Source organism: Balaenoptera ricei, chromosome 11 (assembly GCF_028023285.1).
Source record: "Balaenoptera ricei isolate mBalRic1 chromosome 11, mBalRic1.hap2, whole genome shotgun sequence".
In the NCBI taxonomy this organism is placed as follows: Eukaryota; Metazoa; Chordata; class Mammalia; order Artiodactyla; family Balaenopteridae; genus Balaenoptera; species Balaenoptera ricei.
In genome coordinates, this window is record NC_082649.1 from 59,049,025 (window position 1) to 59,062,185 (window position 13,161).

At 35.5% G+C, this 13,161-nt stretch overlaps 1 protein-coding gene across 1 annotated transcript in view; it reads right to left on the reverse strand.

Annotated features, from left to right (window-relative positions):
• Positions 1-13,161, reverse strand: part of TOPAZ1 (testis and ovary specific TOPAZ 1) — a 68,943-nt gene that overhangs the window by 17,316 nt on the left and 38,466 nt on the right. Inside the window, exons 10-15 of the mRNA XM_059937591.1 lie at positions 12,284-12,435; positions 11,986-12,078; positions 10,150-10,265; positions 3,517-3,583; positions 2,288-2,462; positions 1,487-1,587 (exon numbers count right to left, since the gene is read on the reverse strand). Coding sequence (XP_059793574.1) covers positions 1,487-1,587; positions 2,288-2,462; positions 3,517-3,583; positions 10,150-10,265; positions 11,986-12,078; positions 12,284-12,435 — 704 coding nt within the window. The remainder of the gene's footprint in view (positions 1-1,486; positions 1,588-2,287; positions 2,463-3,516; positions 3,584-10,149; positions 10,266-11,985; positions 12,079-12,283; positions 12,436-13,161) is intronic.

The following is a 13,161-nucleotide window of genomic DNA, read 5'->3' on the forward strand; positions in this document are numbered from 1 at the left end:
GATCCCACATGCTGCGGAGCAACTGGGCCCGTGAGCCACAACTACTGAGCCTGCGTGTCTGGAGCCTGTGCTCTGCGACAAGAGAGGCCGTGATAGTGAGAGGCCCACGCACCGCGATGAAGAGTGGCCCCTGCTCGCCGCAACTAGGGAAAGCCCTCGCACAGAAACGAAGACCCAACACAGCCAAAAATAAATAAATAAATTAAAAAAAAAAAAAAAAAAACAAAACCAAATAAAGGGGACTTCCCTGGTGGTCCAGTTGTTAGGACTTCACCTTCTAATGCAGGGGGTGCGGGTTTGATTCCTGGTCGGGAGCTAAGACCCCACATGCCTCACGGCCAAAAAAACAAAATAAAACAGAAGCAATATGGTAACAAATTCAATAAAGACTTTAAAAATGTTCCACATCAAAAACAAATCTTTAAAAAGAAACCAAATAAAATTAAAACATACTCTAAAATTTCAGCAAAATCAGCCTGAGTTTTATAAAAGGGTCTTCTAACTAGGTAGTCCTCAAATTCTCAAGCATTAAATACCCAAGAAATTAATGCTATGATAGACTTTAAGCTAGAATGTGAGAGCGGAGCCAAGGTACATTTTGCCCATCCCAGGCCTACCACACAAGAGGTGCTAAACCGCTTAGAAGACGTTGGAGACTGGAGATCTTCTGTACAATGATTATTTAAAAATTATTTTCTTTTTGAAAAAAAAATTCATGAATTTTGTATGCATACCTGAGTGACCATGTCCTTAAATATTATTTCAATTGTGAAATAACCTCTTTATAAAAAGAAGGAAGGAATAAAAGATACATTTTAATAGTTAATTCAATAGTAACCCCACTCTCAACTATCTTCCTCTCCATCCCTCAGCACTTCGCTCCCTATTTTGGATTTTTCTGTCCTTTACTTTACTTAACTTTATTGAATCTATAACTCCACCACCACCTCAGGGAAATCTAAACAATGATAGTACAATATGGTCTAGAATCACTACACCACTTCTATGGTGAGCTAAGCCTCAAAGGTAGACATGAAGATATATGGTATACAGTATTCCAGGGCATCCTAAGAAGTGATTTTAAAAGAGTTCTGTTAATTGTTAGTATCTCGGGTTCATCTTAAGAGAGAGCTTCCAAAATTATAATACTATCAATACTCAGGAGCTGGCAAAATAAATTCTGAATTGAAAGGTGCTTCAAATAAATACGATATTTAGCACAGCTTCCTAAGCGTTCCTTACACTGAGATTCTTCATAGTAGTCATAGAGATTCTTCTCATGCCACCTCCTTTCCATATTTGCCTAATATACCACCTAATAATTCACTTATTGTGTAAGTCTCAATTTGCCACCCGTAATGATTATTAGCAAATTTTTAGCAAATTAGCAAATTATTAGCAAGTTTTCAGGGTTAACCTATATTCTGCTCAAAAATTTAAAACTAACACTCTATATACCAAGCCAAAATAAAATTTAGTGAAGTACCTTGGACCACTGCAACAGCTTGTGATAGAAGTACATAGCACTGATTCCGATTCTTCCCAGCAAAGTTTTATCTACTTCACTGTTTTGTGGATCTTTGCTAACTGAAACACAAAGTAGGTATATGGAAGAAAGTGAGTCACTTAGAATGATGGAAAAGGCAAATTTAATATGGAATTAGTGATATTACCACAAAGACCAGGTATCGGCAAACTAAAGCCCATGGGCCAAATCTGGCCTGTGGCCTGTTTTTGTACAGCCTGTGAGCTTCTAATAATGGTTTTTATTTTTAAAGGGTTGTTTGAAAAGAAAACTGTGTGACACAGATTATATGCCGTGCGTGCAAGGCCTAAAATCTGGTCCTTTACAGAGTTTGCCAACCCTGACACAGAATATAGCAGTGAAGAGCTGATGTAAAAAGAAAGGTCTCAAAAATATACGAATTTTGTTGACGTGGCAATAGTGAAGATAGTAACAACTTAATGATTCAAAAATTCAGATGCTCCACTACAATTTCTTAGAAATAGTTTTACCAATCTGAATGAAAAGAAAAATAAGAACATGAAACATATGATATTCTATTGATCTTTTATCATTATAATCTAACTTAACAATAAATAGATGGAAAAATTTATAAAAAGAAGGAAAAGTATCTAAAAACTGCAGTGTTAACTTATCTCCAACATGGAGACTATTAAGAGCTTTATATGTTATGAACATTGTACCAGTCAATCCATCAATCAATAATAAAGAACACTGTATCACCCTAACACACAGTACTCAGACCGAAACAGTGACATTTACCTGTTTCAGCGAATTCACAAAATGGAACACCTGGTCTCTCTTCTTTACAGTCTTTTGTTAGTGTTTCAGCAATACAAGCACAAAATCTCTGGAAATCTGCAAATTTTTCACAGCCCAGTTTTATGTTAATGTATAAATTTCCCAATTTGGTCCAGTCACCTTTTTCTTTATAATGCTATGAGAATTATTAAAAACAAAAGATGCAAGTTGTCATTTATGCAAACATATTATGGGGTAGGCACATGCAGGCATTAGATATACAGAAATTAATAAGACAATCTCTGCAAACCTTATAAACTTACTGACAAGTGTTACAACAGCAGTAACATGTTACTGTACAGTTTGCTTTTCTGTCCATAGCAATGCCTCTATAAGTTCCAGATGTCAACATACACTTGTTTTAATTATCTAGCTCCTAACGTACTTAATGATGTCACCCCCAAACCTGAACTACACAGTGGAGATAGATTTAAGGAAAACAGATGATTAGCAGCATGATTTGAGCTACTTCCACAGCAATACACTATTTTATTACTTTTAGAGATTGCATTTTACAGTTAGTTGGCCATTTATGATTTGCAGCCCACACATAATTTTGGGCATTACATTTCTTCTACAAAAGGTGTTACAAAGTAAATTTCAGTAAACTTACTATCTTCCTATTATTTTCAATTCTAAACTAAGAAAGTTTCCCATGCCAACAAAAAATTGTTTCAAGGATATAAATTCTAATTTAGACTAGATCAACAATTACTAGAATGAGTACAAAAATGATCTTAAATTAAAAAGTACAGTCATCCTGAAAGTCCTCTATTTCTTATTCAGACTTTAAATGCTTGGAGAGTGCACAGTGACCTTGGCTCTACCCTGTCATGTCACATACTGCAGCCACCTATGGATCTCGACAATAAAGCCAAGTCATTTGTGCACTGAGGGAGTCTGCCTAGTGACAAGAATTAAAGGCTAAGCTATAGATTATTATAGCTTAACATAAGTTAATTTTAAACTGAACTATTTCTACAATTATTTTTAGAACAGTTCACAACTCTAGAAATTATGTTTGCATTTCAAAGTATTAACTTGCAAAAAATTAAACTTCTTTTCCTTCATTTCTCTGTGTAACAGCCGCATTGTAAAACTTTTCTAAAACTTGGTTACTATCCGAAGTTTCTTTGTTTTTATTGGTTTTCGGAGATCCCAGAAATTTATTTAAAAGATAAGCAACATACCTCTATTTCATTCAAGGCTGACTCTAAATCACACTTCCAGTTCTTTATAAACTGCCTCATCTGTAACCTTTAACAATAAAAAAGGGTTAATAGGGTTTCCCTGGTGGCGCAGTGGTTGAGAATCTGCCTGCCAATGCAGGGGATGCGGGTTCGAGCCCTGGTCTGGGAAGATCCCACATGCCACGGAGCAACTGGCCCCGTGAGCCACAACTACTGAGCCTGCGCGTCTGGAGCCTGTGCTCCGCAGCGGGAGAGGTCGCGATAGTGAGAGGCCGGTGCGCCGCGATGAAGAGTGGCCCCCGCTTGCCGCAACTAGAGAAAGCCCTCGCACAGAAACGAAGACCCAACACAGCCATAAATAAATAAATAAATAAATAAATAAAAATTTAAAAAAAAAAGGGTTAATTATGTTCATCACCCAAAAAGTCAATATTGCTCCTAATTCATTTGTTCTATAATTTATACCTAAGAGACTGGAGAAAGAGAGAGTAATATACTATAAAAATTATTCAGCGCTGAAGAAAATGGCAACTGAGCAGATACCTAACCACAGGCAACAAGGAGGAAAAAGCAAATTCCACATGAAATCATACTTTCATCCTAACTTGAAGACAGAGAATGTCAAAACTTTAAAATAATTGTGAATAAAAAGAGAAAAAAAAATTAAATCTCAGCACTTGATCTCTACTGCTCCCACTTCACTCTCACTGGTCCATAAGGATTTGTGGCAAGCAAATAATGACCAAAACAAAACAAAGCAAACAAACAAAAATACTTGTAGGGGAGAACCAAAAAGGGAAACTACCAGAGGGACCTAACATTGATTAAGAACTACCATTACAAAGACAAAGTCCACACTAAATTTGAAAATGCTAAGAAAAAAACTGTCTGGGTATATTAGAACACAAACCACACAGAAGGAACTTAAAAGTTTTGTATGATTTAAAGAAAGCAATCTGTGAAATGTATAGATAGCTTCTGGGAAAGAAAAAAAGACAAAAATGAAAGGAGAAGCACACCGGCAATTGGGAAGAGGAGAAGAAGAAAAGGAGAAAAGAGGAGGGTTCCATTAAACTAAGAATACTGTGTGACAGCCAACTATGGGGTCAATTTTGGTAATTAGTCCCGATGCTTTATAAATTATTCCAGAGCATTAAAAAGGAAGGACAAGTTCCTAATTTTTATCCATTCATCTGTCAATGGTCATTTAGGTTGCTTCCATGTCTTGGCTATTGTAAATGGTGCTGCTATGAACACTGGGGTGCATGTATCTTTTTGAATTACAGTTTTCATCTTTTCTGGATATATGCCCAGGGATGGGACTGCTGGATCATACGGCAACTCTATTTTCAGCTTTTTAAGTAATCTCCATACTGTTCACCATAGTGGCTGTACCAATTTACATTCCTACCAACAGTGTAGGAAGGTTCCCTTTTCTCCACACCCTCTCCAGCATTTATTATTTGTAGACTTTTTGATGATGGCCATTCTGATCGGTGTGAGGTGATATCTCATTGTAATTTTGATTTGCATTTCTCTAATAATTAGCGATGTTGAGCATCTTTTCAGGTTGGCCATCTGTATGTCTCCTTTGGAGAAATGTCTATTTAGGTCTTCTGCCCATTTTTTGATTGGGTTGTTTGGTTTTTTGATATTGAGTTGTATGAACTGTTTATACATTTTGGAAATTAAGCCCTTGTTGGCCGCATCGTTTACAAATATTTTCTCCCAGTCTGTAGGTTGTCTTTTGTTTTGTTTATGGTTTCCTTTGCTGTACAAAAGCTTTTAAGTTTCATTAGGCCCCATTTGTTTATTTTTGCTTTTGTTTCTTTTGCCTGGGGAGACTGATCTAAGAAAATATTGCTACGTTTTATGTCAGAAAATGTTTTGCCTATGTTCTCTTCTAGGATTTTTATGGTGTCATTATTTCTAGGTCTTTAAACCATTTTGAGTTTATTTTTGTATATGGTGTGAGGGAATGTTCTAACTTTAATGATTTAAATATATGAAGCTGTCCAGCTTTCCCAACACCACTTGTTGAAATGACTGTCTTTTCTCCATTGAATATTCTTGCCTCCTTCATTGAAGATTAACTGATTAACTGTGTGTGGGTTTATTTCTGGGCTTTCTATTCTGTTCCATTGATCAACATGTCTGTTTTTGTGCCAGTACCATACAGTTTTGATTACTGTGGCTTTGTAGTATTGTCTGAAGTCTGGGAGGGCTCTGCCTCCAGCTTTGTTCTTTTTCCTCTGGATTGCTTTTGGAATTCTGGGTCTTTTGGGATTCCATATAAATTTTAGGATTATTTGTTCTAGTTCTGTGAAAAATGTCATGGGTAATTTGATAGGGATACCATTAAATCTGTAGATTGCTTTGGGTAGGATGGTCATTTTAACAATATTAATTCTTCTAATCCAAGAGCAGTAGCATTGTTTTAAATTGCAAAATATTGGGGACAACTTAAATACCCATCACTGATTGAATAACCTAAAGTATATCCATACAATGGAGTACTTTGCATTGTTTAAAAAACGACGAATTTCTCTATGGACTGATTTAGATTGATTTCCAGGATATACTGTCTAAGTGAAAAAAAGCAAATTAAAAAAAAGAATATTTATTATTTTCTACACTATATGTAATAAAGAAGTAGATATAAGAAAATACATACACATCTGCTCATTATAAGAGGATAACCCCAGAAACTGAAAGACTGGTTACCTCCAGTATGTAGGTGGAAAAGGGGTAGAGAGAAGGATGAAATGGAAATGGTGGAGCAGGAGTAAGCCGGAGCAACATTTCTCATTGCATCTTTTTAGTACAGCATTGACTGTTAGAACAGACAGCAATTTTTCACATACTTCCCTAAATAATTCAAACCAACTAGGATGTGGGATAACTGAAAATATAATACAAACAGTAATAAATAAACCTAAATGGTCTACAAATGAATAACCACACTGAATGGGCATAGGGAAAAAAAAAGAACTAAACAAAATAACTTAGGAAGAAATATTTTGGCTGAATACTATAATAACCTTATACTAAAAATGTACTAAATTTTTTTCCCACAGAGGTATGGGTTAGCAGTTCTGAAACTACTTTTTGTGGATCGTAAGACTGAATAAATGAGCAAATATATTGTAGATAATGAGAGTCAGGTTTCTCACTGTTGGAGAATTTATAAATATGAAAAAGGGAAGACTAAGATGAACCTGTAGTGCTGGATTAGAATCAAGCTATCAGTATGTACTCATGTTTTTTGTAATATACATAAAAATAGAGAAATAAATATATATTTCTTGTGTGTGTTTGTATGTTGTGTATACATACATATATTTCCTAGCCCTGTCCACTGAGAAGACCTGGCTGCAATGATACTCTAGCAGCAATGAACACATTCAGGTCTTGGTTTTGAAATACCATTCTCTAATAAAAGGAACCAGAGCTCCTTGGAGAAATGGTTGCTGCCAATGTTGGAGCAGGGAAAAGAGAAGATGAGACTTAATTTTGTGGCTTTAAATAACACGAAAGTGGTAGAAAAACGAAAAAAAAAATGATGAAAGGATGTAGGAACAAACCTGAAGGAATTCCCAAAGGTCAAATTTGGAACAATTTGAGCAACAAGATAAATAACTATATTATTAGATTATAAATAACCCATAGAATAAAATAAACAGCCATGAGTTCACACTGACATAAATTTTGAATAAGTAAATAAATGGAGAAGGGACAGCTCTTCTTTACTGAAAAATTCCAATTAATAAATGTAGAAAAGGGAGGGACTTCCCTGGTGGCGCAGTGGTTAAGACTCCGCACTCCCAATGCAGGGGGCCTGGGTTCGGCCTCTGGTCAGGGAACTAGATTCCACACGCATGTCGCTACTAAGAGCTCGCATGCCACAACTAAGGAGCTGGTGAGCTGCAACTAAGAAGCCCACCTGCCACAACTAAGACCTGGTGTGATCAAATAAATAAATATTTTTTAAAAACCCCAGCAATAATAGCTATTTAAAAAAAAAGGAAGCATGCTATTTAAAAATAAATAAATAAATGTAGAAAAGGGACTTTCTTGGTGGTCCAGTGGCTAAGACTCAGCGCTTCCAATGCAAGGGGCCTGGGTTAGATCCCTGGTCAGGGAACTAGATCCTGCATGCCGCAACTAAAGATCCTGCGTGCCACAACTAAGGCCCAGTGCAGCCAAATAAATAAATAAATAAATAAATAAATAAAAATTTTTTAAATGTAGAAAAAATGGGGAAAATACAAAATCACCATTGGGTAAATACCACAGTAGTAACCTGTAGTAAAGAGCCACTGAAGAATACTAAAATTAATGTATGAAGTTTTGAGGAGAAACAGCATAATACATAATGCTAAAGTCTCTTCCCCAAGATATTTATTCATTACAATAGGACAAAGAGTAACTTTACAGTGTAGAAACTTGGCAGATAATCTTTTTAACTAAGTGATAAAGGTTAACTTAACCAGTAATAAGATATACTGAACCATGTGCATCCTACTACAGTGCAGTATGATCTGTAGTGAGTTAATGGATTTATACCAAAATTAATTTCCTAGTTTTGATAATGGCACTATTATTATGTAGGATGTTAACATGAAGGAAGCTAGATGATGGGAACATGGGAATTCGCCACACTAATTTTTGCAACATTTCTGTAAATCTAAGATTATTTCAAAATACAACTTTTAAAATCATTAAATGTATGTTAACAAATTTCTTAGATTATATACACACCTAAATTTTCACTGATGTCCTGAATATAAATGTCAGAATTCTTTGTAGTAGCCTTATCCACTGAAAGTGAAAGCCTTTCAAATGAACTACAGCTAACTAAAAATTATAATCAAAATCAAAATAAGAATGTCCATTAAAATTCATTTCCCTTGTCTAGAAACGGGTAATTATTTCAAAGAACATCAGGAAATATAAATTCAAATATAAAATAATAAATACTAAATTTTTTTTTTCCTTCTGCCTTGGGGCTGGGTCCATATCCCCCACCATGATCTACACCTCTTAACTACCCAGAGTTATTTTTTAATTTTCTCCTTCACTAATAAATAGGTCACCAATGTTAATACCTCCTAAAAAATACAAGATAACTGTTTTGAAGCAAGCACATAGGAAGGGGCAGAGTGCATAAGGATACAATTTTCAAAATTAGGGGTTACCAAATAAATCGTCATAATTTTCATATGCAACATAAATATTATTAACTATCACTAGTTAAAGGAATTTTAAAAAATCATAGAACCTGAAGAACTCAAATGTACCTTAAATGCTGGTGTTTGAAGGGAAGCAGTATAATTAGAGCTGAAATTCCCTAACTGCACCATGGCATCCAGAGCACTAGAGCAAATTCACAGGGGCTCCTCAGGTTATTTTAAATTTTCAAGCGACATCTGTCAGACACTGTCAAACTGCTATTAACTTGTTTGGATTTAACTACTTAATAAACGGTACTGTTAATGTATTTATTTTGGCCTCTGGACACTGTGAACCAAGAAAGTTTGGAAACCTCTGTACTAGAGGATAATGAGAAATGAGATAAAAACAACTGTGGAAGCTCCTCTGAAGGAGCTTTCTGGGCACTCTCAAGGACTTTGGTGGTTGATATCATTTGCACTTTATCAAATCTGATTTTGTTAAAAAGTTATAGTTCATTTAAATACTTAAAATTTGTATACTTTTCTCTATGTATGTGACAGCGTAATAAAAATTTTTATAGAAGTCATGGCTTTCCTTTTTCTCAATACAGGTATATTATGGTACTACTCTTACAATTAGCACAGGGGTTTTTTTTTTTTTTTAAGGCCTTTGGAGGCCCATAAACTGAATAGAGAAAGTGAACAAGTGAGAGAAAGAATGAAGTAGAGGGCTCCCCTGGTGGTGCAGTGGTTAAGAATCCGCCTACCAATGCAGGGGACACGGGTTCGAGCCGTGGTCTGGGAAGAGCCCACATGCCGCGGAGCAACTAAGCCCATGCGCCACAACTACTGAGCCTGCGCTCCAGAGCCTGCGAGCCACAACTACTGAAGCCCGGGCACCTAGAGCCCATGCTCTGCAACAAGAGAAGCCACCGCAATGAGAAGCCTGCGCGCCACCGCAATGAGAAGCCCGCGCACCACAACGAAGAGTAGCCCCCGCTCACCGCAACTAGAGAAAGCCCACGCACAGCAACAAAGACCCAACGCAGCCATCAATCAATCAATCAATCAATCAATAAAAAGAATGAAGGAGAGACATTAAAATATTTTATTTAGTTAATGTGGCAAGAAGTGAAAGAGAAAAAAGAATTAAAGTAATTTGTATACACATAAGAGAGTGCATTAAGTAGAATCAAGTAAGTTGTGAAACAGAGCAAGGGAGACTTTACATTTGATCTGCCAGGTACTGAGATGAAATCAGGTACTGAAAAAGATCTGGTGAGGCTGGCCAGGAGGGTTGGCTAGGAGCAGCTGATGACAATGTGACTAGGCCATACCCAAAATAAGGAGAAGGGCTTACGGTGAGCATGTGAACAATAATAAGTGCCTTGCCTTCATCCTTTTTAAGTCCCCACCAAAATACATATATTTTAGTCCTAATTATAATGATTCTTCTTACCTGGATTTCATTTCCAGAACTGCAGTTATTTCTTGCTTGGAAGCCTGTACTTGGTATAAAAGCTTAATAATATAGTTAAAGTGTTCTGGGTCAAGTACCATCCCAGCTTCAACAAGCTGCAGAAGAGGGAAAAAAGTAGTCATTCTCATAAAAATATGAAAGAGTCAAAACCAATGTGTGTGGAAAAAACTAAGAGACTGATGGAAGAAGTGAAACATGGAGACAAACAGAATTAAAATTCATTTTAAAACTTTGAAGCATATTTTTCTTCAAATATTTGAGAACCACGATAAGGCTGCTTATATCAAGAATTTAAAGCAAAAATGAAAATAATACTTTAGAATGCAAACTTGAATATTCTTCCTGTTCTCCAAGTTAGCTCAACCACTTCATCAGCTGTACCTCGTTTGGTACTCATTCTGTCTTTTACTAAGTATAGCACTGGTGGTTGTACTGTATCCCTGATGATAAAATTCCTGAGAGGTATTAAACTGAGGTTTTCTACAATGACTACAGGTGATCAGTAATTTCTTTTTATTTTTTTAATTTTAAATTTATCTATCTATCTTCCAGTTTTGTTGAGATATAACTGACATGCAGCACTGTATAAGTTTAAGGTGTACAGCATAATGATTTGATTTACATACATCACGAAAAGATTACAATAATTTGAGTGAACATCCATCATCTCATATACATACAAAATAAAAGAAAAAAATTGTTTTCCTTGTGATGAGAGCTCTCAGGATTTACTCTCTTAACAACTTTCATATAGAACACACAGCCGTGTTCATTCTATTCATCATGTTGTATAATACATCCCTAGTTCCCATTTATCTGATAACTGGAAGTTTGTACATTTTGACCACCTTCATCCAATTCCCAATCCCCCCACGCCTTGCCTCTGGTAACCACAAATCTGATCTCGTTTTCTATGAGTTTGTTTTCTGAAGTATAATTAACCTACAACACTACATTAGTTACTGGTGCACAACATGGTGATTTGATATTTCTGTACATTACAAAATGATAACCGTAAGTCTAGTTACTATCTGTCACCATACAAAGATACTACATTATTACTGATTATACTCCCCATGCCGTACATTTCATCCCTGTGACTCATTTGTTATGTAACTGGAAGTTTGAGTAATTCTTGATTCAAAAAATTTCCAGGCAAGTAACTTTGTCAAGTTTTGTAATGTGGAACTAGAGGTATTCACTGAAATATTTGTTCATCTGCTAGAGTGGTTCCAATGCTGCTTCCTAAAGAGAATGGGTGAGAATTGGGTGTTTTCCTGCTATTAAGCCTATTCTGAAATGAATGGCTGGGTAGTACCAAACACTAGGAAATATTCAACAACAGTAAAAATTTTAATATACCTTTTAAAAGCTATAAAAATTTTTGTTTGTCTTTTTGCTTAGTGCCAAATAGAAAATTAACTCCTTGCCACCATATTCTTATCGATCTGCTTTGTTTGGTAACAATGTCCTATTTATACATTGATTTGTGTATTTATTTTTGTTATATATGACCTCAAATCTTTTTGAAAAAGAAAACTTTCTTTAATCATCCTTAAAAAGTAGAGATGAGGACAGTTCACGAATCTGAAAGAAGTCACCTCGAGTGCTTAGAACTATTTAATTAAGGGGAAGTCCTGTCAGTCACTGGAGTGTGTTTATAAACCTTATTTCGGGAGAAAAAGAACATTTCTGAAAACAGAATTCTTTGCCATTAAGAATGTGAGTAAAAGGCAATTTAAGAGTGTAAGCAGAAATCATTATTTTCTTGGTTATTCAGTATTAGAGTATAAAAGGGATAAAATGAAATCATACCTTGCAAAAGATATCAATTAAAGCAGGTACAGCATTCCTTAATTTCATAGTTGCCACACACTCAAATGTTTTTAGTAATATTTTCAGAGCAGGCTGGATAAAACAAAAAAATTACACTCATTTTCATGTCTTCTTTCAGTACACCTTAAGTTTCTCAAATTCATTTATGCTGAAAAACACAAGTGTTCTCTACGAAGTATTCAACAAACAGAAATGCAACTGCTCAATTATACAAACAAGAAATATAACAGATAAATTAACTTAAAATATTAGAAAAATATATTTTCAGGTTACTTACCAGCATTTTAACCATTATGCTGAGGCTCATGACCTGAAATACTTCTTTCAGTAAACAATGTGTGAGTAAAGAATTGAGAAGGTCATTTAGTACTTGTAGATCAAAGTGTATACCCGGAGGGAACTTTCTGTAGTACGCCATAAACATGTTTACTAAAAAGGAAGAAGTATATATTAAAGTTATTTGCTGCTTTTAAGAGATTCATCTTTCCTAAATTAGACAATCTTTCCATATTTAAAGATCAAGTAGTATAAATTCATTTTCTTAAAAGGTACACTTCCAGTATCAGAAATACTTGATGAAAATAAATTAAAGCAAAAGTTAATGGCAATAACATGTTAACCAGGATGTTAGGCACTACATTGGGAGCTAACTCATGTGCTATCCACAAAAAATAGGGCCAAACTGCCTCATACATAATGGTCTAAATACAAACTCCTAAGGAGCCACACTCCCATGGAGATTTCAGGTAGTGGCCTGTTTAGGGGTGGATGTAGACTATTTTGACATATATCCCTTCTTGCTGTTTTAACCCCCACCAACATGTTGACCCTGGGGATATTTTTATTCCAATTTGTGATACGAACATTCTACCAAAAATTGTAACACTTATTAATTTCCTTTGAGAAAGTAGTTTCTTAACGGACACTTGGGTTGCTTCACATTTTACTGTGAATAATGCTGCTATAAACATGGGTGTACAAATATCTTCTGAGACCCTGTCAATTCTTTTGTGTATATATCAAGAGAAGAATTGCTGGGCCATACAGTACTCTATTTTTAATTTTTTGAGGAACTGTCATACTGTTTTTCCACAGTGTCTGTACTATTTTACATTCCTGCCGATAGGGTACAAGGGTTCCAATTTCTCCACACCC